At 46.5% G+C, this 25,998-nt stretch overlaps 1 protein-coding gene across 1 annotated transcript in view; it reads right to left on the minus strand.

The window, feature by feature from the left end:
- RBP1 (retinol binding protein 1) overlaps nt 1-25,998 on the minus strand; it is an 80,892-nt gene that overhangs the window by 20,728 nt on the left and 34,166 nt on the right. The window contains exon 3 of the mRNA XM_073581315.1: nt 7,286-7,387. Within this exon, the coding sequence (XP_073437416.1) occupies nt 7,286-7,387 (102 nt within the window). The remainder of the gene's footprint in view (nt 1-7,285; nt 7,388-25,998) is intronic.

A 25,998-nucleotide genomic window follows, 5' to 3' on the forward strand; every position in this document is an offset into this window, starting at 1 on the left:
TACATATCTGGTCTATTGAAGCGTCGGCTTTCTCTGCCCATGATGATGCCACTGCCCTGGTTGAGTGGGCCCTTACGTCCTCCGGGATGGCCGCCACGCAAGAGGAGTAGGATAGGGTGATGGCCTCTCTTATCCACCTCGCCAGTGTGGCCTTCGATGCTTTTTGACCCTTCCGAGGACCCTGAAAACAGACAAACAGAGCCCTATCCTTCCTAAACTCCCTCGTGGTTGTCAAATATTAAGGGACAATATTTTTAAGGGAGCCTCCACTAGGGGTTCGAAGGGAGATTTGGTTAGTGCGTTTAGCACTAGGCTTAGATCCGGGGGGGGGGGTGTTGCCTAGGGGGATCGGCCTAGATCTACTTGAGGCTCTAATGAATCTCATAACCCATCTATTTTTGGCTAGGTCATGGTTATACAAAGCTCCCAAGGCCACCACCTGTACTTTTAAGGTGCTGGTAGCTAACCCCTTTTTCAACCCCCTCTGTAGGAATTCCAGAATCTTGTCTACAGGGATTTCGCCCGTTGGGTCGGAGTCTGACACTGACATGAATTTTTTTCCACACTTTGCCATATGCTTTAGTGGTTACTGGCTTTCTGCTTTGTAGTAGCGTGGTTACCAAGTTTGATGAGAAGCCCTTGTTACTTAGGAGCTCCCTCTCAAAAGCCAAGCTGTCATGTGTAGTTTTTTTATGTGAGGGTGATACACTGGTCCCTGGGATAGCAGGTCTGGAGTTTCTGGTAGAACCCAGGGATCCGTTACGGACATTCTTCTCAGCCAGGAGAACCATATTCTCCGTGGCCAGAAGGGCGCTATTACCACTACCGTCGCCTTGTCCCCCCGTATTTTCCTCAGTACTAAGGGGATGAGAGATATTGGGGGGGGGAGGTGTAGGCCAGATGATAATCCCAGGGTATTGTGAAAGCGTCTAGAGCTACTGGCCCCCCCCGGGGATCGATTGAGCAGAAGATTTCCAACTTCCGGTTCTGACTGTTCGCAAATAAGTCTATTTCTGGCCAGCCCCAGAGTTTCATGATCTGGTTGAAGACCAACTGACTTAGTTCCCACTCCCCCTGTTTTAGACATGTCCTGCTTAAAAAGTCCGCTGTTCGATTTTCTGAACCTTTTATGTGAAGGGCTGTCAGGGATTCTAGATTGTGTTCTGCCAGGTGGAAGATGGACCTTGTTACCTCCATCAGTGGTTGAGATCTGGTGCCCCACTGGTGGTTTAGATATGCTACCACTAACTGGTTGTCTGAGAAGACCCTTGTGTGATGGGAACGAAGTGAATCTAGGAAACGAATGAGAGCTAGTTTTACTGCCAACAGCTCCTTCATATTTGAAGAAGCGGACTCTCTTCCCTGGTCCCAGGGCCCTTGTGCCACCTGGTTGCCTAGATGTGCACCCCACCCCCTGAGGCTTGCGTCCGTAGTTAGGACCTTTGTCGCAGGCAATACCCAAGGAACCCCCTTGGCTAGGTTGGCTGGAACTGCCCACTACGTTAAGGAATGTATTGTCTCTGGTGAGATGTTTAACTGCATGTTCAAATTCCTGTGTAGGGAAACGTCTGCGTCTAATATTTACCACTGTAAGTCTCGAGTATGGCTCTGTGCCCACTGAACTGCTGGCATGCAGGCTGTCATTGACCGCAATAATGACATTGCTTTTCTCAGGGTAGTGTTCGGGGAAGCTATCATTTGTGACGCCATTTGTGTCATTTTTTGAACCTTCGCCTGCGGAAGATAACATTTCTGTTCGATTGAGTCCAGTGTTATCCCCAAGTACTCTTGCACCTGACTTGGTACGAGTCTGGACTTGGGCAAGTTCAGCATCCACCCTAGACTCAGTAGAGACCTCTTGACCATGTCCCATTGTTGTTTGCAGTGGTGAAAGGTGACCCCTGTTATTAAGAGATCGTCCAGGTATTGGACTATCAGAATGTTTTGCTCTCTTATGTGGGCCATTACCTCTGACATTACCTTTGTAAATACCCTTGGAGCAATGGCTAGCCTGAAGGGGAGGGCTCTGAACTGATAATGTTTTATCTCCCTCTGGATTGTCACCGCCACCCTGAGGTACTTCCTGTGGTCTCTGTGAATAGGCACAGGGTAATATGCGTCTAAGTCTAATACGGCCATGAAGCAAGCTGGGGGAAGCATTTTTATACAAGATTTTATTGTCTCCATTTAGAAGTGCTGAATTTCTAGGAATTTGTTCAGCCTTTTTAGATTTATGATCGCCCTGTACGATCCGGCTGGCTTCTTGCGAAGGAAGAGAGGGGAGTAGAAGCCTTTGCCCCTGTCTTGGTAGGTGACTTCTTGTAACACATTTTTCTCTCTTAGATTCGTTATTTCTTGTTGTAGAGCCAGCTGCTCGTCTGATGTCCTTTGGGGCGATATCACAAAAGAATCGTTTGGGAGGGTAATGAATTTTAGCCTCAGACCTTCCTTTATTATGTTTAGTATCCATTAACTTGCGGATATTTTTTCCCAGACCTGGAGAAAGTAGGATAATCTTCCCCCGACCCGGGGAGTACCTTCATTGTGGCTTCATGTTGTCGGGGGGTTTGTTAAACATAAAGCCTTTATTCTTGTTCCTTCTATCCTCCCATCCTTCTTTGTTCCCTTTTGGGGGCTTCTGCCGCATAAACCTTCTGTTCCGAAAAGGTTGTTTGTATGACTGGCTGGGGAACCCGGGAAAGGATTTCGTCTTGTCCCCGGCCTTGTCTAAGATGTCGTCCAGTGTTGGGCCAAATAAGAATTCCCCCTCGCACGGGATTGTGCACAAGTTGGCTTTTGTCAGCAAATCTCCCGGCCAGCATTTCAGCCATAAGGCGCGTCTTGCGGCATTTGAGAAGGCCGCTGTCCTGGCTGCGTCTGGTTGAGTCTACAGACGCATCCGCCAGAAACACTGCTGCTCCCTTCATTACAGAAACTGATCTCTGTATCGTTTCTCTCGGGACTTTCCCCTTTATCTGAGAATCTAAATGGTCCAGCCAGACCATCAGGGCACGTGCCGTACACGTGGCTGCTATGGCTGGCTTTAGCCCCCCTCCTGCTGCTTCCCAAGTGTTTTTTTTTTTAAAGTTTCAGCTTTTTTATCCATTGGGTCCTTCAGGGTACCCATGTCTTCGAAGGGCAGGGCAAATTTTTTAGAAGCTTTTGCGACCGCTACATCTAATTTAGGTGCTTTGCTCCATAAGGAGCAGGCCGGGTCGTCAAAGGGGTATTTTCTCTTTGGTGTTAGGAGGACTTTTTTGTCCAGCTTTTTACACTCCCGCTTGATGAGGGAGTGGATTTTCTCATTAAATCGGGAAAGCCCTCCGCTTTTTTTGCTCTAGCCCTCCGAACATTATATTTTGGGCCGTTTTCTTAGAGCTTTCGTCTACCAGTCCCATAGTTGTCCTCACAGCGTTTACCAGGGCGTCCGTCTCCTCAATGGGAAAGCAGCTGCATCCCCCTTCAGAGGATGATGAAGAGGACTGGGAGGATGATGAATCACTTGAGTCGGATAGTTCACTTCCCGACTCACTGACACTCGACTCTGGGAATCTATGCCTGGACCGGCGTTTCTTCTTGGAAACCCTTCTGGCACCCTTAAGGGCGTCTTCCACCTGGGTTTTTATTAATGTTTTGAGGTCTAAAGCAAACCTCGGGGATTCCTCCTGTATTGTCTGCTCTATGCAAGCTGCACAGAGCTTTTTCTCCCACATAGGGGGTAGCTCCTCCATGCATATAGCACATACCATGTGTTTAGATTTGGTAGTGCATTTACACCCCTGAAAAAGAAAAATTAATAGTCGCAAATTAGCGAGCGGGCATTCACGGAGATCACTCACCCTCCTGTGGAATGAACGATACCGTCTCGGGCGTAGGGATTATCTCCACTGCTGAATCCACTTCTGGCTGTGCTGCCATGGTGGAGCTTTGGCTGCACCGCAATCCCGTATGACCGCTGCTGCGCTGCTGGGAAGAGTCGCGTTGGCGCTGTAGGTGCTGGTGCGGTTCCTGCGTTTTCGCTGTGGTCCCTGCTTCGGGGACCACCGCCGTGTCTCCTCCCTCTGCGGTTTCCCACTCATGGTGACCGCTTCCTTCTCCTTCAGCGTGCTTTTTTAACCCTTATTTCTTTTTTTAAATTTTCCGCCGCCGCCTTCTTCCCAGCGATCCCTGCGCCCCGCCGGAAGTCTCGCGCGTGCGCACCGCGAGATTACCCAGCGGTGCACCGCGCCTCCCTTTTTAAGGGAGCTGTAATGGTACGTACACCCTACCGGCGTACTATGCCCTCCCGGCGCTGTACTCGTGGCTCCGGTGGCCACCGCCCCTGCTCTGCGCTGCAGAGGCCTGCCCGCCTCGCGGCTCCCGGTGGAGACAGGAATCCAACTGATGTGGGAGAGAGGTACCGCCTTTTTCATCTGTAGGATTCCTGTCCCTGAGGGCAGATCCCTCTCTCCGTGGTGCCGTCATGGGGAAAGAGTAATAAAAGTAGTCATACTCAAAAGGAAGACCAATTGCATCTATCTGCTGCGATCAGAGAGGAAATGTACAAGTTAAAGTGTACTTATGGGTTTTTATATATACACAATACCCCCTTTGATGTGTAGTAGATCAGTGGAAATTGCTCCATAAAGACTATTCAGGAGAGAGCAGCGCAGCAAGCAGAAGTGCAAAAAAAGCACAGAGCTGTGGACGGATCCATAAGGGATGCCCAGAGCTGTGGACGGATCCATAAGGGATGCCCAGAGCTGTAGTCTGATCCATAGAGCTGTGGACGGATCCATAAAGGATCCATAGAGCTGTGGACGGATCCATAAAGGTCCCACAGAGCAGTGGACGGATCCATGAAGGACCCACAGAACAGTGGATGGATCCATAAAGGACCTAAAGAGCAGTGGACAGATCCATAAAGGACCCACAGAGCAGTGGACGGATCCCATAAAGAATCCCGAGAGCAGTGGAGGGATCCATAAAGAATCCCCAGAGCCATGGACAGATCCATAAAGGAACCACAGAGCAGTGGACAGATCCATAAAGGACCCACAGTGCATTGGACAGATCCATAAAGGACCCACAGAGCAGTGGACAGATCCATAAAGGACCCACAGTGCAGTGGACAGTTCCATAAAGAACCCACAGAGCAGTGGACAGATCCATATAGAATCCCCAGAGCCATGGACAGACCATCTATAGACCATCTATAGACCATCTATAGACCATCTATAGACCATCTATAGACCATCTATAGCAGACAGAAGTGGTCAACATTGTATATGACAGGTAGACTTTTTAATCAGCTTTTAGGAGGGAAAATACAGATTTAAAAAACATTTTTTTAAAAGGGTAAATCTCAGCTATTTTGGATTTGGGATCATTTCTAAGGTGTACCACCCCAGTGAGATTTCCATTATGTACTAGACTAAAAAGCACATCACATAAAAAATACCAAAGCATTTTGTGTATACAGCACCCATGCAAAGCTGGGCTACCTGTGTAGTCTGCTCCTGTAGTCACATTGTCTATTCTGAACTCCTATTTGATAATATCAAATGCACGTTTGTAAAAAGTATAGTACAAGGGAATATGTCTGCAAGATCAGACTACTCGGGCTTTCTTTGTAGTCTGTAACCATAGAACCACATAGGTCAGTTTAGGAGCTGTAGACAAACTGGAGAAGAAGATCTGTATTTAGAACTATTTACAGAGTTCCTTCATGTTGTGTCTTACAGAGGTTATTCAGGACTGTAACATCAATGTCCTACACTTAGGACAGGTCATCAATGACTGATCGTGGGGGTGCAACACCTGGCACCCCTGCCCATTAGCTGTTCCCGGTGTCAGCGCCAGCCGGAACTACTCAGTAACGGAGCTATAAAACACAGCTCCATTGATGTAATAGTGGCCATATACTCAGCATCTACCCCCTACTAAATTGAATATGGGGTGGATGTGCAGTACCCGATTGGGGCCACTATTCTTTCGGTGGAGCTGTGTTGTACAGCTCCGTAACCGAGTAGTTCTGGCTATCGCCGACACTGGGAAGCGCTAATGGGCAGGTGTACCTGGTTTCGCACCCCCATCGTTCAGTCATTCATGACCTGTCCTAAGTGTAGGACATCAATGTTTACAGTCCAAACAATTCCTTTTAAGTAATTAAAGTTTAGATGCAAAATTGGATACACCTTATTTATAAAGCGCAGACTAAAGCATACAATACAGATCATTTAAGGTCCCGTCACACCTAGCGACGCTATAACGATCCCGACAGCGATACGACACGACAGGGATCGTTGCCGCATCGCTATGTGGTCACTATTGAGATGTCAGACAGTCCAATCTACCCAACGACAGAGCAACGATCTAGCGTGTCATAGCGACCTTTGTAACGATGTCGGTGGTCGTTGGGACCCTGTCACATTGCATGTTCCATTGACGATTCACACCTCAATGAGGGATGTACTGTGTGATGCTGTATTTACACAGGCGTGGATTGCGCTCCCTTTCTCACGCCCTCTCAGCTCTGAATGGTGGACGCTACAGCGTCCTGATTGGCCGTGCATTTAAAAGAAGGTGACGTACTAGCGCTCCATTTCATTAAAAAAATACCTACCATTAACTGGCTAGAGAAGAAACGAAGATGGAAAAGCAGATGATCCAAAATGGAGTCGCAGCCGTTGGACAAAAACAGGATCTCAACTTGGACACACCCGCGTCAGGAACAAAGAACTGAAGCGCTACTTTGTTAGCTTCTTTTAAAAGGAAGCCCGCCAATCAGGACGCTGTAGTGACCACCAATTGGAGCCGAGGTAGGCGTGGAAACGGGAACGCTAATCCCCGCCTTGTCTTGCTTCTGAGTTGCTAACGAGGTCGTTAGGCTAGGTGTCAAACGTGACGATACAAGCGACAACAGCGGGACATGAGCGACCAAAGAAATGTCCAGACATTTCGGGCACGATCAGCGATACCCGGCAGGGGGGCTGGTCGCTGGTCACTGTCACACACAGCGATCTCGCTGGTAAGATCACTATAACATCACAGTTCTAGTGACTCAGCAGCGATCTCGCTAGCGATCTCGCTTAGTGTGACAGGGCCTTTAGTCCCAGTGGCTTACAATGCATCCAGCCCGGGTGTCTCAGAGCACAGATAAAAGGCTTTATGCGCAGAGTTGTTACTGGCTCGTCCCCGGGTATCAATGCATGAGATAGAAATCAGAGGGCTCGGTAAGCAGCCTACACTATATGATTATATTGGTAATATTACATCAATAATACACAAGATGAAGGGGTCGTACCAGGTGTAATTCATCTCCTTCCACCCACTGTGTCCAGCCACGTCCTTCTTTTTCTCCTTTCTGTACACACACCAGCTTGTCTCCTTCCCAATTGATTGTTGTCTAGAGAAAATGGATATTATAAGAAATTACAAGTCACATATATTTGTAGAAGTATACAACATAAATCATAACACGACCACTCTGTGTACGCTGCCAGTATCACCAGGAGGCTCCACTGACTTCATCCAATACTTCACACTAATCGTCTATGATGACTCATATACTTGGATTGGAAGCATATGTGCTGCTGCATAATTCATACATGATGCCAGCAGACTCACAGCACCGAAAGCAGGTATGTCAGATTAGTATCTACAGTGAAGGAAATAATTATTTGGTCCCTTGCTGATGTTGTAAGTTTGCACACTGACAAAGACATGAACAGTCTATAATTTTAAGAGTAGGTTAAGTTTAACATTGACATTTAGAATATCAAAAATAAAATCCAGAAAATCACATTGTATAAATTATATACATTTATTTGCATTTTGCAGTGAGAAATAAGTACTTGATCTCTCTGGCAAACAAGACTTAATACTTGGTGGCAAAACCCTTGTTGGCAAGCACAGTCAGATGTTTTTGTAGTTGATGATGAGGTTTGCGCACATGTCAGGAGGAAAACGACCCCTGCACCATCTGTTTTACACCCATTAATGGGAAAATCTTTACATCTATGGCTCAGAAAGACTGCAGAATAAACTGATCATACAGTTATATATAATACAACATACATGCAAAGTACAGGGTGGAGTAGCACAAATAATCTCCTCATCCACAGTCAGATGCACCCGAGCAAACAGGAACATGTGAAAGGTTTTTTGTTAAATGGGTTGTCTGGCATTTAATACTGATGTTCTATTCTTCAGATAGCAACCAAACAAAGAAAAAAGTAAATGCATCAAACAAATGGGATCACCACAATAGTAAATTTAATTCAAAATATGACAATTTTTATTGTAAACACCACACACAATTTTCTAAAAACATTTAAAAATCCCAAACAAGGGAGGACAGAGGATTTGGGTCCAAATTTGTATGAGTAAAATACTCAAAGGAAACCCACACAGTCTCATCTATTTGCACATGACATACACCACCAAAAATAAATGTCTAATATATGCATGCTATTTGACCGGCTAGAATATAGATACTGGTGCACAACAATTCATTACAAGTATCCAATAGCATATAAGCTTTGTAGTGTCAGGTGTTTCATACCAGTGGGACAACAAGAAAAAGTATATAACACTGGGCTGCAGAGAGTAAATGCTCCAACAATGGTGAGTCAAATACTCAGGAAGCTACACAATAGACCTCTATACTTTACCCCTCCACTGCTAGATCAGTCAACACCAGGTCAAATAAACAAAAAGGATGCTAGGCATGAGACAGACTGTGTGGGTGCTATGACCCACGCGTATTGACACCTAGTGTGTCTTCCTCAAGGTCAGCAAGGTCTAGTCTAGACAGCTCCCCAGTTCCTTCCTGGCCTAACCTCGCCATGATAACAATTTCTTCTGCCTGATTCGCCCTAGACTCAAAATCAGCCACCCGGTTTGGTTGCCTCTGGTAAAGCATCTGGCCCATCTGTACCGTTCCCGTTGAAGCTCCAACTTCCTTCAGTTCCTCACTCCAACTGACTCCACCACTAAAGGCATCCGCCCAGGCTATGAGTCGCCACATCTTTCTTATCTTGTACTGGCCCACTGCTATGATGCCCAGTGGCCATGGATAACATGGGCTGCAGCTATTTAACGTTGCATGGCTGCCGAGCCATCATGGGCCTGTAGCCCATGTGAAAACTTCGGGCACCCTGGCCCCATCTGACTTAACTTCCTAAAACTCCTACCTTACCACACAGCAGCCCCTCCTATTTTAACCCCCTACAAACTAGCTATGACCTGTTCTAACTGTGCATACAGTGGCCCCCAAAGAAACTACACTTAGCCTTAGCTATGAGAACTATAATACTAAGGTGCCTCTCTCTAATGTCTGAAGAGTGCACTTTACTTTATCTATCTTGCAAAGTAGTATATTAGAAGCACATAACACATATACAACATTGTACATAAAATGGTAACACTGAAAAGAGTGTAGGTACTATTGACTATGCGGAGTAATACATATTTTACATGTAGAAGTACCACCAAATATTAACTATGACATTACAGTAACATATGTACACAGTTACACATTAAGAACCATTAGGGGAGCAGAGCAATGCGGTAATCCTATGTCAACCTCTTACAGTGCCTGACAGCAGCCACTACACATTCAATGGAGTGGTCGTGGCCAGCTCTGTTCATTGTTGACATCCGCCAATAACATTTGATCAATTTAATATCCTAAGGCGAGATTATCAATATATAAAGGCTAGACAACCCCTTAAATTATTGAATTATTATACTGATCATTACTATAGCCTAAATTTGTAAATGTATTTGTAAAACATTGATTAACATGATCAACTATCACAGGTTTAATGTACTCATACATGTGTGTCAATGGTTACAGTATGTGATCTAGAGATATACATATACATATTTATATACTCATATCTACTATACAATCATCTTATTCTGTCTGCATGTAGCCGAAATCCCGCGTGGCTGATTGGTCAAGGCAGCGACCGGCGCAGCTGTTTGTAACGGTAAGCTGCGCCTTACTGGGACCAGAAGATGCCGGGCGCGTGGAGTGGAGATCGGGGGCCGTTGGAAGGTGAGTATATAACTACTCTTTATTTTAACAGAGACTCTAGAATACCTGATGCGATAGAATCGGGCCACCATCTAGTAATGTAATATATATATAGTGCCCCTGAGGCTCAGTCGCCACAGAGGTACTGCACCTTCTCCTAATGTGCGGTGCCCCGCCACCTAGGTAAGTTGGGAACTCCTTTCCACACTCCAACACTCGCATCCCACACAACAGGGTAGTTCTGCACAACCACGTTGTGGCTCAGTGCTTAGAGAGTAGCAGAGAACCTCTGGTGGTTCCCTGCATGGAACACTGGATGTGCTGGGAGGTGGGTGGAGTTGAGATCCATATAAAAGGTTGGGAAGGTTTAGAATTACAGATCAGTCTTGAGGTCAGTCTGACGGGAGAAGGACAATCAGTCAGGAGAGTCTGAGGACGGGTCAGAGGAGAAGGAGTGCTGCAGCTGCCTCAGTGATCTGAGCCAGCTGGCACGGGAAAGGAACAGAAGGAGAAGGACGTAGAACTGCAACCTAAGCTTCCATAAGAGAGAGAAAGAACAGTGCGGAACGAAGGAGTAGGAGAACAGAGAGGAGACGTGGGTTGGAAGAGGAACCCTGCCTATAGGTTCTCAGCGCAAGGCTGGGGTCCGGTCCCCAAGGTTGTATGGACACTTATGGTTCTGCAGCAGACACCGGTGGAGTAGTTGGCTGTAAATGCACCACAGCAACTGAATAGAGAGCCAGGACTCCGGAGAATGCAGTCCCCGAGAGAGGCTACAGCTGTCTGCCATATGAGTAGAGTTGTTAGGAACATCTGACAGGAGGAACTTCAGAGTACCACGGTACTGGAGCTCTTCACACCTTAAGGCGCAATAGAGGAGTCGTTCAGGAAAGGTACATGTTGGCAGAGTGTTGGAGAGGAGAATCCTGACTTGCCCGGGAGGTTGATTGAGTCTCTGCCCCGGAGGACACGGCACAGAGGCAGGCACCAGTGTGTACCACGGACTGTGCGTAAAGCTTTGGAACTGCAAGCCCTGGTGTCTTCCATTCATTTGTGCGCTAACACCGTCTGCACCACTACATCTGCGTACCCACATTCCTCACACAGCCTGCGCCTATCCTCATCTATTGCCATTACACTGCCCTGGGGTTACAGCTTCACCTGTGGGGAGCTACACCATCTATGCTGCAACACACCATCAGCCCCAGAGGATCTGCACGCAGCGTTGGCTTAACATCTTGCTTGCCAAACACCACAGGTGGCGTCACGAACTATCACATAAACTATATCACAAACCACCATTGATTTGGGCTCCCAGGGCCACGGACCGGGTCACGGCCCGGTACCGAGTACCCCACAGCCCTGGGAGGGCGACCCATATACATACATACCTATCTATATACACAAACAATCCCTTTCAATCATACACAACACATTTTTATTGTAATAAAAGTGGACAACTACTTTCAATGGATAATCAATCAGCTTTCATGATTAATGTTTGAATATGTTGAGCAATGGATATAAGGAAATGAAAAGATGCTGTCAAATTTTACTCAAAAACTTAATGAAGCGTCATTCCCAAAATTGCAATGTGGTTATATAAAAATTGGGTCAGAGAAGAAAACAGTTTAACTTAACTAATTTTGTGGTGCTGAAAGCTAATGGTATGTTTACATTTACTAATTGCTCCTAATTTTCAAGATCTAGAGGAGGTTTTAATTACTTATGACACCTTTCATGCAGGCTTATAGCCTTTTTTTGTCTTGTTGTATTGTTAGTAGCTAGTCTATTACATCAGTCATTTAGTCTATTGAGCCATCAATATTCTTTCATTTTCTGAAGATCCCAGCGTTTGGCTACACGCAGAACCGGAACTGGTAGGATCCGATTTGCTTTCCAGGTAGCTAATGTAGATTTCCCTTGTTCTTGGTTGCAAGGGTTATACTCTCCAGCTGGTCGCAAAAAACTTCAGCCCTGAGTTCGCTCTGCTGTTCTGAATTTCTCCACTCCTCTCTGGTATAAGAACTCACCTCTTAGCTTGAGTAGTTGTCAGTGATAGTTTTCTATACCTTAGAGTTGGATTGGGAGTTGTGAGCCATGGAAAGAAAAGCCGTTTAGGAGCCATCTCTGGAGATTGAGGTTTGGAAGCTTGTCTGGTCTCTTCCTTCTCCTTATCTCACTTTTTGGTTTGCTTCACCCTTTATATACCATTCCTTCTTTTGGGTGCGCTGAGAGTGATAGCGGTTTTCTTTTACTCTTGTCTGTTTCCCTTTGAGTTTGCATTGTGGAGCAGGACCAGCATTCCTGCTGTCCCACGCACTAGCCAGAGACATGCTTAGGGCCCCATCTCACATAGCAATGCACCAGCGATCCCGACAATGATATGAGCTTGTCAGGATCGCTGGTGTGTCGCTACATGATTGCTGGTGAGCTGTCAAACCGGCAGCTTCACCAGCGATCAGCACCAGCGACAGGAGGGTAACAAGCGACGCAAGTCGCTTAGTTACCCACTGTGTACCTTAGCTACCAGCGCTCTGGTGCGGGGAGCTGGTAACTAAGGTACACATCGGGTTTCTAAGTGCTGAGCGCCGCTTATAAAACCGACATTTACCTTAGTTACCAGCGCGCTGATCGCTGGTCTCCCGCCTGTCACACGCAGCGATGCGTGCTGGCCAGCGGGAGACCAGCGATCAATAAAATGTCCTGGCCATTCCAGGACGATCAGCGATAACCGGCAGGGGGGCCGGTCGCTGGTCAGTGTCACACACAGCGATCTCGCTGGTGAGATCGCTGTTGCGTCACAAAACTTGTGACTCAGCAGCGATCTCGCTAGCGAGATCGCCATGTGTGACGGGGGCTTTAGGAGAAGACAGCGATTAGAAATATGATCGCCGCATAGGGTGAAAGAACCAGTCTAGGGATATCAGGGAGCTCAAGGTAAGATTAAGGGGTGTCCCACTAATCTTTCCCTAGTCACAGGGCTTCCCTTCCTATCTGTCTTGCCTTGCAGTCTAGAGGTACTGTCACATTTAGCGATGCACCAGCGATCCCGACCAGCGATATGACGCGGTCAGGATCGCTGGTACATTGCTAAGTGGTCGCTAGTGAGCTGCCATACAGGCAGATCTCACCAGTGACATCGCTGGGGACGGGGGTCGTTACTTACCTGTCACACTAGGCGATCCTGCGTCCTCCCGCCCGGCTCCACGCTCGTCGCTTGTCTCTCCACAGGAAGCTGACGACGAGAAACAGTCCTGGATGTTCTCGCGCGATCAGCGATAACCAGCGGGGGAGCGGGTCGTAGGTAAGTATCAGACAGCGATATCGCTAGCAATATCGCTATAACGTCACAAGTTATAGCGATATTGCTAGCGATATGGCTTAGTGTGACAGTACCTTAGCTCCTTAGTGGAGAGTGACACCTAATTACAGTTGTTTCACTTACTTTTATAAATGCTCTCTGTGTAAGGTATACAGTTCTAGGATTTCTTAGTTTCTTAGCATATTGACATTTTTTCACTTTTTTTTCAGCTATGCCTTGGTCTTGCATTAACAAAGCTGATTTTTTCACAAAGGCGAAACTTGACTACCATGATAAGGAAAACCTACAATCTGTATTTTGTCTGTGGAATAGGAGATCAGGACAAGAGTCATCCACACATATGCTGCAATAGATGTGGATCACACCTTACCCAGCTGTTGCACGGGAAGAGGCAATCTGTGTGTTTTGCAATCCCAAAGATCTGGAGAGAGCCCACTGATCACGCTACCAATAGCTATTTCTGCATGGTGCCCCCCATTATTAAAGGAGTTTCAAGGAAGAAGAGGACTTTACAGTATCAAAACATTCCATTTGCAATACGTCCAGTACTACATACAGAAGAGCTGTCTATTCCAAAAGCACTAGAAGCATTTTCAGTCGAGTCAAGTGAGGAAGAAGAGGTCGCTTGGAGTAATGAAGCATCTTTCCCTCATGACCCACACTTTCTGTTAGCAACCTCAACTGAACCACACCTTATAACACACAGTGAACTGAATGATCTTGTGAGAGATTTGGATCTGCCCACGATTAAGTCTAAACTCTTGGGACATTCTACTGCTGTAGCATGGAACCCAATGGGCAATGTTCGGATTACTTTGTTGTTTGTTCCACAACCGTGATAAAAGATCTTGTCCAATACTTCTTCATGGAGAGCGATCTTGTGGCATACAACAACATCAACAGTTTAAAAGGAAGTGCTGAAGATAAGTCATAATCCAGAAGAATGGACGAATCAGTGAAGAGCTCCAACACAATGTCACAAATGGACAAGGGTATGTCAGGCGGACAACAACATATACGCACAACAGCATGATAGAGGAAGACCCTAACGGCAAGGAGAGGGGGATGGGACACCTCCTGACATCAACCTGTGCCTCTCCCTAAGCTCCTCTAACGTCTTATGGGGGTTCTTTTTCTCCGCCACAATATGCCTAGTCCCTGGCTGTCACTTCTTACCGGCCAGTACACTAGCCAGGGTTAGTAGGACACTAGCCTTGTCACTGCAGGTAATATTACGCAGAGAAAGAGACAACAAGGGACTGACAGAAAGAATACAGCTGCTAAGCTCCACAGCAACAAAGTAAACGGCACCTGGTAAACAAGACTCCAACAGCGGCAATACTACAACCAAAAGGAGCACTCCACACACCTAGCTGGTCTGCATAGAAGTAACTCTATAACTGATGATCAGTTGATGGTAATAGGACTATTTAAAAAGAGAGGTCGAAGTGGTTACAAACAAACAAACAAACAAACATCAGCTGACCAGCCTAAAAGAAGTTGCTAGCAAGAGACTGACATTAAGGCTGCGTTCACACGTTGTGTTTTTTTCGTGGTGATTTTCCGCTGCAAAAAATGCTAAGAAAACGTATCCCATACAGTCCTATGGGATTCCGCATTGCTGTGCTAATGCTGCGGATTTTACCTCTGCGGAATTGCATTGCGGTAAAATCCGCAGCATGCTCATTCTTTTTGCGGAATCGCGGCGATTCCGCACCCATAGGAATGCAATGATCCGCTTACTTTCCGCATGTAGCTATGCCCACCATGCGCAAAGTAAGCGGATCATGTGTGGATGGTATCCAGGGCCTGGAGGAGAGGAGACTGTCTTCCAGGCCCTGGGTACCATAATCCTGTAAAAAATAGTGATATACTCGCCCTCCGGCGGCCCCCGAAATCCTTCCCGCCTCTCACCACTCTCCCAGCATCTTCCAGTCCCAGTAATGCTTTGCACGAATGACGGCGATGACGTCACGCTCTCAGGTCCTTCGAGCAAAGCATTACTGGGACCAGAAGATGCCAGGAGCGCCGCAAAGCAGATCAGGGGCCATCGGAAGGTGAGAATAACAATATTTTTTTACTTTTTTTTATTATTTTAACATCCTAGCTATCACATTCCAAGCGATGCTAATTGCTTGGAAAGCGCAAGCATTACGCAAGAGAAAACCGCTTGCAAAATGCTTGTTTTCTGTGGGAAACCGCATGTGTTTTACCCGCGGCGGGAGTGCGGAAATGTTGCGGAAATTACCGCAGCATTTCTGCAATGTGGGTACATAGCCTAACTATTGCTGGACTAAAGGGAAAAAAAAAAAAAACACATTTAACTTCCAGTAAACCCAAAGCTCCCAGGAATCCCTTAATGAGTTGTGACACACAAGCCTACAAGCAGTCTTGCTGCATAATGGCAATGCTCTACTTTCAATTTCAGTTGGTTATGCATTCCACATGAAAAAAACCTATAACATGAAACATCTGTTGAGGTGCCCTTCTGTAGTGACTTAAAGGTGGTTGCCCTCTTACTTGGTCTCCAGGGTGGATACACAAAGTACTGCTGCTTTATGTGTGAGCGGGATAGTCGTGCAAGAGAATATGACAAAAATAAGAAAGACTGGCCTCTACGACATTCACTTCAGTCAGAGAGTAAAAATGTCCTGCATCTGGGTCGCCCTCCCAGGGCTGTGGGGTACTCGGTACCGGGCCGGTGTCAGGGGAATGTGTCACAGCAGCAGTGACCCGGTCCGTGGCCCTGGGCGCCCAAGTAATGGGGGAATGTAGTTAATGAAATGGAATAGTTTGTGTCACCACCTGTGGTGTTCGGCAAGGGAGGTGTTAAGCCAACGCTGCAGACAGATCCGCTGGGACTGATGGTAGGGTGCAGCAAGGATGTAAAAGCTCCCCACAGGTGAAGCTATAGTCCCAGGGCAGATGTGGTTGGTACAGGGATGTAGCAGTGCTGGAAAGGTAGGAAGCAGACAAGACACAGCGGGGTGCAATTTCTGTACCTTTACTGGAAAACTGCAGTCCAGGGTCCTGATTACAGATGGTAACAGAGCAGGCTAGCCTGGAAGCAATTCAGGGATTCTCTCTCAGCAGACGGGCTGTGCAGTCTCCTTCCTAGCGCTCGTTTGAATGAAGTACTCCAAGTACTAAGTTACTCTAAAGTTCCTCCTGTAAGAACCTTACTTGAACGGCAGACAGCTGTAGCCTCTCCTGGGGGCTCCTCTCCTGAGTCCTGGCTCTCTATTCGAGCTGCTGTTGTGCCTCAAGTCTTAGATGGGAGTAGGGCATTTACAGCCTCCTACTCCTCTGGTATTTGCTGTAGGACCGTTAGTATCCGTACAACCATGGAGACCAGGCTCCAGTTCTTGCGCTCTCACTGCGAGGGAGCTCTCCTTTCCTAGCTCAACCTCCAGCTACTCTCTACACGTCTGCACACTTCACCCTCCGCAGACTAACTGACCACTCCTTCCTCTTGGCCCTCAGAGAGCAATCCTCCCCTTAATCCTGGTTCAGAGTTCCCCCTGCTGGCCTGGAGTGGAACTGTGTTGCATGTATGGATTGACTGCGAGAGAGACCCATCATTGCCTCCAAGCCTGGTGTTACCCTCGCCTGGAGGAAGGCAAAGCCACTGTGGCGACCATACTCCTGGGGGCGCCACACATCCAGCACTTGGTAACAAGATATTGTGGGTCAACAACACTGCATATCAAGTTGGGTCTAATGAAGAACTTTGTAAAGGCAATGGATAAAATGCAAAAGCCTTCAAGTGTCTCATTGATACAAAAGTGGAGTCAATAAAAAATAAAGAAAGGAGTCTTTATTGGACCTCAGATTCGTAAGTTTCTTCAAGATGAAGAGTTTATCCGTTTGTTGCAGGGCAAGGAAAAGGCTGCATGGGTAGCATTCCCATTACTGGTAACTAACTTTTTGGAAAACTCAAGTGCAGATGACTATGGAGAGTTGGTGGAAAATCTCAAAGCATAAGGATCTTGGCTGTAACATATCCTTAAAAGATTAATTTCTTACATGCACATCTAGACCTTTTCCACCAAACTTTGAAGCAGTGGGCGATAAGAACGGTGAGAGATTTCACCAAGACATTATGGCTATGGAGAAAATATATTAAAGGGGGTATCCAGGACTTTACAAAGCACAAAAATGTATCTAAGCACTATTTGGCAGGTATTTACAACTTACCTGCCTGTTTGTGCATGGCGCTGTTCTCCACAGCAGAGAGCGGTCACAGACCATTCCTGTTGGGGGATTCAGCTGCATCTGCTGACTCTATGGGGCGGGACTTCCAAGGTCATTCTGATTGACAGTCGCCTCCCCCCAATTAGGCAGTGGGGATCCAGCTGTCAATTAGAATGACCTCGGAAGTCCCGTCCCGTCTACTGAGCGGACCGGAAAAGAAAACGAAGCCTCCGCTCTGAAGACGGGATATCAACAGAGGCTTCGGAATTCCCGGCAGGGAAGAACAACGTCAGGCACAACAGGCAGGTAAGCTGCAACATTGTTTGTTTTTTGTTAACTTCCAGATACCCCTGCTTAAGGAAAATGGAATCCATGAATGCTTGCTGATTACTATTGAACAATTTTAAGATGATCTGACCGATGCACAGTGACACCATCTGCAGCAAGATGATGCTGCAGGTCTTTGGAGGTGGTCTGTGGATTGTCCTTGACTGTTCTCACCATTCTTCTTCTCTGCCTTTCTGATATTTTTCTTGGCCTGCCACTTCTGGGCTTAACAAGAACTGTACCTGTGTTCTTCCATTTCCTTACTATGTTCCTCACAGTGGAAACTGACAGGTTAAATCTCTGAGACAACTTTTTGTATCCTTCCCCTGAAAAGCTATGTTGAATAATCTTTGTTTTCAGATCATTTGAGAGTTGTTTTGAGGAGCCCATGATGCCACTCTTCATAGGAGAATCTAATAGGAGAACTACTTGCAAGTGGCCACTTTAAATACCTTTTCTCATGATTTGATACACCGGGCTATGAAGTTCAAAGCTTAATGAGGTTACAAAACCAATTTAGTGCTTCAGGAAGTCAGTAAAAAGTAGTTAGGAGTGTTCAAATCAAGAAAATGATAAGGGTGCCCATACTTTTGCACCGGTCAAATTTTGTTTAAATGCAGATTGCACATTTTCTGTTAGTACAATAAACCTCATTTGAATCCAGAAATATAACTGAGTCCATCTGTTATTAGATATATGAAACTGAAATACCTGTTGCAAAAACCAAAATTGTTATAAAGAAAAAAGGTTAACATTAATAGGGGTGCCCAAACTTTTACATATGACTGTACTTCAGGATGGGGCTGTACTTAGATGCTGAGATTGAGCTGTGTTTTTGTTCCTGTTTCTTAAAGAGAATCTGTAAGCAGGTTTTTGCTACCGCATCTAAGGCTATGTGCACACACTGCAGATTTGTCTGCGGATTCATATCTGCGGAACCGCAGGTAAAAATGACCTGCGGTTTTGCCCTGCGGTTTGCCACCTGGACAATAGAATAGGTGGCAAACCGCAGCAGAATCCGCAGAAACAATTGACATGCTGCGGAAAAAAAACGCAGCTTTTCCGCAGGTAAAAATCCGCAGCATGTGCACAGCAGAATGTTAATCCCATAGGATAACATGCTACTGTACACTGTCTGCAGAACTGCTGCAGTTCTGCTGCGGTCAAAACTGCAGCAGAACTGCAGCAAAAACCGCAGCGTGTGCACATGGCCTAAGAGCACCCTGATGTAGGGAAAGAGACCCTGAATCCAACGATGTATCACTTAGATTATTGGGTGCAGCCATTACGACACAATCAGAGCTTTTACATTTAGGGTACGTTACACTTAGCGATGCACCAGCGATCCTGACAACGATATGGATCGCTGGTGCATTGTGTGAATTCTTAGATTAGTTTGATGATAACTTGGACAGTTAAAAACGCTCAGGAGGATACAGGATAGGGTGGAGGGAAAATCAAGTACTGCTGGGATACGTAGTTTTAGCAGATCAAAATAAGACCACCCACTCAGCTGTATGAATCTGGATGCCCTGAGGGGCAGATAGAGATGAATAAAAAGACAATATAATAAAAGAAAGCACCTTTGTTTGGCTTATTCTGTATGTTAGCAATAAGTATGCCCCTACTGTGCTTTGTGAAAAATAATTTGGCATCCTAACATTCACACAGCAGAGGCTTCGTCATACAACAGATTACATCAGTGACTGCCATCCCCTGTGCAGATTAGAATACAGATTTCCCCTCCTCCTCACTGGTTTCACTTTCCATAGATATAGATAACTGTGTGTCTGGGGGAGGCTGGAGGGGAAGAATTCCTTACTGTGTGAGGAGGGCTGCTTCATGTGGACGGGGAGGGCCTGTAGTTATGGAGGGCGGGGTTGTTGCTATAGAGGGCATGTTTGGATTAGAGTAGGAGGTTACGACTAGTTCTCATTTCAATGCCATAACACCCGCCCCCTTGGACGTTCTGTTCAGAATATCTAGAAAACCATGCAAACTAGTGACAGAAAGTAAATTACTTATTGTCATAATTCTGCAGCCCAGATATGTACTGAGATTATGTGAAATGCCCAGACAACCCCTTTAATGTTGATGATTATGGCTTACAGCCAATGAAAAACCCAAAAGTCATTATCTCAGTACATTAGAATACTTTATAACACCAGCTTGAGAAATGATTTTAAAATCCGAAATATTGGCCTACTGAAATGTATGTTCAGTAAATGCACTCAATGCTTGGTCGGGGCTCCTTTTGCATCAGTTACTGCATTAGCGCAGCGTGGCATGGAGGCAATCAGTCTGTGGCACTGCTGAGGTGTTATGGAAGCCCAGGTTGCTTTGATAGCAGCCTTCAGCTCATCTGCATTGATGGGTCTGGTGTCTCATCTTCCTCTTGACAATACCCCATAGATTCTGCTGGAGAATGAAATTTCCATCTCCAAAAAGCTTGTCGGCAGAGGGAAGCATAACCTGCTCTAAAATTTCCAGGTAGACGGTTGCGCCAACTTTGGTCTTGATAAAACACAGCAGGTGGCACGGCTCCCCAAACCATCAGTGATTGTGGAAACGTCACACTTGACCTCAAGCAGCTTGGATTGTGGCCTCTCCAGTTTTCCTCCAGACTCTGAAATGCGCAACTTACTTTCATCCGAAAACAGCTTGGACCACTGATCAACAGTGCAGTTCTTTTTCTTCTTGGCCCAAGTAAGACGCTTCTTGTAGCCCATGTCCTGGATATGTCTGTGTGAGGTGGCTTTTGAAGCAATGACTCCAGCAGCAGTCCACTCCTTGTGAATCTCCCCCAAATTTTGAATGAATGGTGTTCTGCCTTCCTCCACGTATGATGCTGTGTGGATTACAGCATACGGCTAAATCCTTTATCCACTTCTCAGTAAAAAGACTGTATGGATGCTTAAGTCTATATTTATTGAGATGATGATGTGAACTTGGTAACAGTAAACAACAATGGTGGATGATAACGGGTAAAAAATACAAAGAAATAGACAGTATATCAGTACTGGCAGATAACAAAACAACAGCAATAATACAAGGTGCCATTACATCAGTAACAGGAGTATTACAGAGGTTGCACAGTACAACACATAAATGCAGTTAAGAGGGATATCTAAAGCAAACTTAGGCTGCCAGTATTGCACTACCCTAAACAGAAATGCATCTATCTACATGCAGTGCAAAGAGCATTACAACTAGCTGGAAGATACATTGCACCATATACCTCTCTCCAGGCCCGGATTGGCAATATAACCAACCGGGCATTTTCCCGCTGGGCCGCTGTCATGTGGGCTGCGGGCGGCAGCGCCCGATCATCTGGCCGCTTGCCAGCTGCTGCGGCCACTGTTGCTCCTGCCGCCGGCCCTCTGCGGGCATGGCGGTGATAGTTTCAAGTTCCTCCCGCACTGCAGGGAGATAAGCCGCCACGCCCCCCCACGCACCCCATCCTCGCCTTAGCATGAGACCCCCTCCCCCCCGCAGCCACTCACAGTGTCGCACTCGCTTGCCTGCTCGCTCTGTTCGCAGGACCTGTGATGAGGTCACAGGAGGGGAGGAGTCAGGGGGTCACATGATCAGGAACCTTTGTCCAGACCCCCGATCATGCCACCCCTGACTCCGCCCCTCCTGTGACCTCATCACAGGTCCTGAGCGCTCAGCCTTGCCTCTACCGTCTGCAAGACTCTGCTTTGCTGTTGTCATGGTGCTGGTTGAGGTATGTATGTGTGGGGTCAGGATTTACAGTGTGGATGTAGCAGAGCTGTGTGTGTACGAGGTGTACAGAGCGGAGCCGAGTGTATGAGGTGTACGGAGCGGAGCCGCGCATGTACGAGGTGTACGGAGCGGAGCCGCGCGTGTACGAGGTGTACGGAGCGGAGCCGCGCATGTACGAGGTGTACGGAGCGGAGCCGCGCGTGTACGAGGCGGAGCCGCGCGTGTACGAGGTGTACGGAGCGGAGCCGCGCGTGTACGAGGTGTACGGAGCGGAGCCGTGCGTGTGTACGAGGTGTACGGAGAGGAGCCGCGCGTGTACGAAGCGGAGCAGCGTGTGTACGAGGTGTATGGAGCGGAGCCGCGCGTGTACGAGGTGTACGGAGCGGAGCCGCGCGTGTACGAGGTGTACGGAGCGGAGCCGCGCGTGTACGAGGTGTACGGAGCGGAGCCGCGCGTGTACGAGGTGTACGGAGCGGAGCCGCGCGTGTACGAGGTGTACGGAGCGGAGCCGCGCGTGTACGAGGTGTACGGAGCGGAGCCGCGCGTGTACGAGGTGTACGGAGCGGAGCCGCGCGTGTACGAGGTGTACGGAGCGGAGCCGCGCGTGTACGAGGTGTACGGAGCGGAGCCGCGCGTGTACGAGGTGTACGGAGAGGAGCCGCGCGTGTACGAGGTGTACGGAGTGGAGCCGCGCGTGCACGAGGTTTACGGAGTGGAGCCGCGCGTGTACGAGGTGTACGGAGAGAAGCCACGCGTGTACGAGGTGGACGGAGTGGAGCCGTGTGTGTATGGAGTGGAGCCATATGTGTACGGGATGTACGGAGCGGAGCCAAGTGTGTACAAAGCATACAAAGCGGGCTTTTCCCACGGACACAGGAGTACACGGCGGAGCCCCGAGGAGCATTTTAAAACACACACATGACGTTCCACCTGAAGTGATGTGCTGGAAGCTGACCGGAAATGAGATAATTTCTTGAGGAGATTGTGACAGAACCAGGAATGCTTCAGATCCATCACCGTGTCCTCCTCCCGACAGCGCAGACAGCAGGATCGCCTTGGAATCGGGGATGCCGGCCATGTGAGCGGATCATGATAGGTCCTGCACCGGGAGGCTCAGGTGGGCACTACAATGGGAGCCGGGCTGCTATAGTATCTTTGTAGAATCTTTCTTTATTTCTTTCTTTCTCTGTTCTTTCATTCTCTGTTCTGTCTTTCCCTCATTTTCTTTCTCTCTCTGTTCTTTCTTTCTCTCTCTAATCTTTCTTTTTTCTCTCTCTGTTCTTTCTTCCCCTCTTTCTTTCTTTTTCTTTCCTCTCTTTCTCTCTGTTCTTTCTTTCCTTTACTTCTCTCTCTCTCTGTTCTTTCTCTGTCTCTCTGTTCTTTCTTTCCCCTCTTTCTTTCTCTCTCTGTTCTTTCTCTGTCTCTCACTGTTCTTTCTTTCCCCTTTCTTTCTCGCTCTCTGTTTTCTTTTTTCTCTCTCTCTCTATTTTCTCTCTTCCTTAGTGCCAGTCAGTGTGCCCATAATGCCAGCCACTGTGCCCTCAGTACCAGTCAGTGTGATCAGCAGTGCTAAATGTGTGCGATTAGGTGTGGACATGGATGTGACTAGTTGTGAAATGGGTGTGGCTGGGCGTGGCGCCGCGGTCTTTGTCCATCTTTCTCTTCTTCAAAAGTTGGGAGGTATAATAGGGGCAGCTATGACCAGGGGGTCTGGTTGCCCAATAGAGAGCAGTTCTGCCAGGAATTCTGGCACCGTGCGCACTAAAGGGGACAGAGATTTGGGAGGAGTACTGTACCTAAAAGCAATAAATAGGACTGAGCTGAAATACTGGGCACAGCTCTGACTACATGTTATATAGTCGTGTTAATCTCCTCTCACTTCTTGTAAACTACAAGTGTACAAAGATATTATATAGTCACCATGTGACTAGTGGGCCTGTGTAACTTCAAATGCCAGGGCTGAATTTTAGTCCCAGTCCGGCCCTGCCTCTCTCATAAGACACTGCACGGTGGCTGCATAATGGCTAGCTAGCACAGATAGATTGAACAAACACATAACTGTATTAACTCTCACTGGAATCCACTTGACAGAAGCAGTGATTTGTAGGGACAGCCAGGAACACGTGTGTGTAACTCAGAGACCCGGGGAAAAATGGCCACAAGTTCTCTAGCGCGGGGAACCTGAAGGGGCGGTTCTAATCAGAACAAGCTATTGAAGAGAGGTTCCTAAATCCAGGAACAGGAAAAAAGGGGACAACTAATGACATCTAATAGTCATAACTGGTACAGCACTTATGAAAATACTTGCTGCACATAAATGGGCAGAACAAATGGCCTTTTCTTATCAATCCTTTCAAGGCTGCGGTTGTTGCTTGTGCACCTTTTTCTGCCACACTTTTTCCTACCAACACACAGTAATTTCCAGCGATCTCAGGTAGGAAGGTAGTTATAAAAAACATTCCTTTATTTCTTTTCGCCAGGCTAGGGCTGCTCCATGCGATGGTGTGGTTCCTGCTATCTGGAGGACGCTAAGGGGTGAGCTGAAACATTTTTTTCACACTTTTTCCTTCCACTCAACTTTCCATTAATATGCTTAGATACAGCACTCTGAACAGCCAGCTTCTTTAGCAATGACCTTTTGTGGCTTACCCTCCTTGTGGAGTGTGTCAATGACTGCCTTCTGGACATCTCTCAAGTCAGCAGTTTTCCCTCCTGAAAGGGGACCTTCGTAAACACTTAGGAAGCCTTTGCAGGTGTTTTTTGTTAATTATTCTAATTTACTAAGATAATGACTTTTGGGTTTTCATTGGCTGTAAGCCATAATCATCAACATTAACAGAAATAAACACTTGAAATAAATCACTCTGTAATAACACTATATACGGTAATATATGAGATTCACTTTTTGTATTGAAGAACTGAAATAAAATAACTTTTTGACGATATTCTAATTTTGTGAGAAGCACCTGTATATCACTTTCATATAGTAGATAGTATGACCGGACATATTTCACCCAGCTCCATTTTCTCTCCCTGGGTCTGGACTGTAATTCAAAACAAATCTTCAAATTTCTGCATGTGATCTTTTAATTTCATCCAGATTTATCCACATTTATAGAACCCATTGTGTTTTTACACCACAAATAGCCATTTACAGTACAGAATAGACATTTTTAATCATATGTAACCAGGATATCGCTGTAGTCTCTGGACAGATCTTCTTTCGGCTAAGATCTTACACAGCTCGATTAAGTATTATCTCAGCATTGCAATTAACCTTGTCCTTTCCCCTCTGGTGTACGTGGAGTAACCTTTGGACCATTAACTTAAGTACTAATATATCCCGAAGTAAATCCCTGGTAATTTTAATGTGAGTATTCACAAAGGTGCCACAAATACTTCTATATTAAGAAAGGGGGGACTCAAATTAATACCATGGTAACGTAGAGGAGCTAAATTTGTCATCTACCTGTGTAATGTGAACTAAACCAAAGAAAATAGAGTATATTACAATGTATACAGTGTAAGTAATCCAAAGAATGTTTGGGACTATATTTTTGGCCCCGATCTCATAATGGGAAAATCAACAAGCAAGTTTGCTGAACATAAAGACCAGATGTTTCGCTGTGTAGGACCCCATGCACATTAGATGCATATTGACACTATATTAGTCGATTACTCTTATCACTACAAAAAGCGTAATGCAAAAGAAAGTATGTCAGTGCATACTCCTGAATGTGAGTCAGTAGGATTCTCATTATAATATATACATACATTTTGTAGACTGAGCCATGGAATAAATGGCGCTATAATAAAAAATACATACCTAAACGCATACTCCCCCGCCCCTGACAAAGCATCGGGGGGGGAGCCCTAGCATGTTCCGATTACTGTATGTATTATTTCACATTTATTAGTTGAGACTTCATTGGTGTTTACATCTTTATCCTTGTTTCTATATCTCTATATTTTTTATATCAATATGCCTGTTTAACTTGTGATTGCACCTTGCGGTACCTAATCATCTCCCTTTAAATAAATATTATCAATAAAGATTTATATATGTTGTATTTCATTTTGTACTTGTACTCTTTCTCTCTCATTTTTTTTAGTAACTGCGGCCCTATGGCTGTATATGGAATATGTGCAAGGAGCTTTGATTCCACATAGTAGCAGTAGGATCCACTATACTCGCCTCCCGCAAGAACGTTGTTCAAGCAACGCCAGCTCTGCATTTCTGAGCACTGCAGCCCAATAACAGCCGCTGATTGGCTGCAGTGCTCATGTGAATGATATCCAAGAAGTATCATTTCTCCTTGCAGAGAATGACATGCTAAGGCCTGTTTCACACTTCCGTTTTTGACCATCAGTCAAAATCCGCCGTTTTTAAAAAAAACGGATC

This window comes from Dendrobates tinctorius, unplaced genomic scaffold (assembly GCF_039654945.1).
Source record: "Dendrobates tinctorius isolate UK_male_01 unplaced genomic scaffold, ASM3965494v1 ptg000069l, whole genome shotgun sequence".
NCBI classification, from domain to species: domain Eukaryota; kingdom Metazoa; phylum Chordata; class Amphibia; order Anura; family Dendrobatidae; genus Dendrobates; species Dendrobates tinctorius.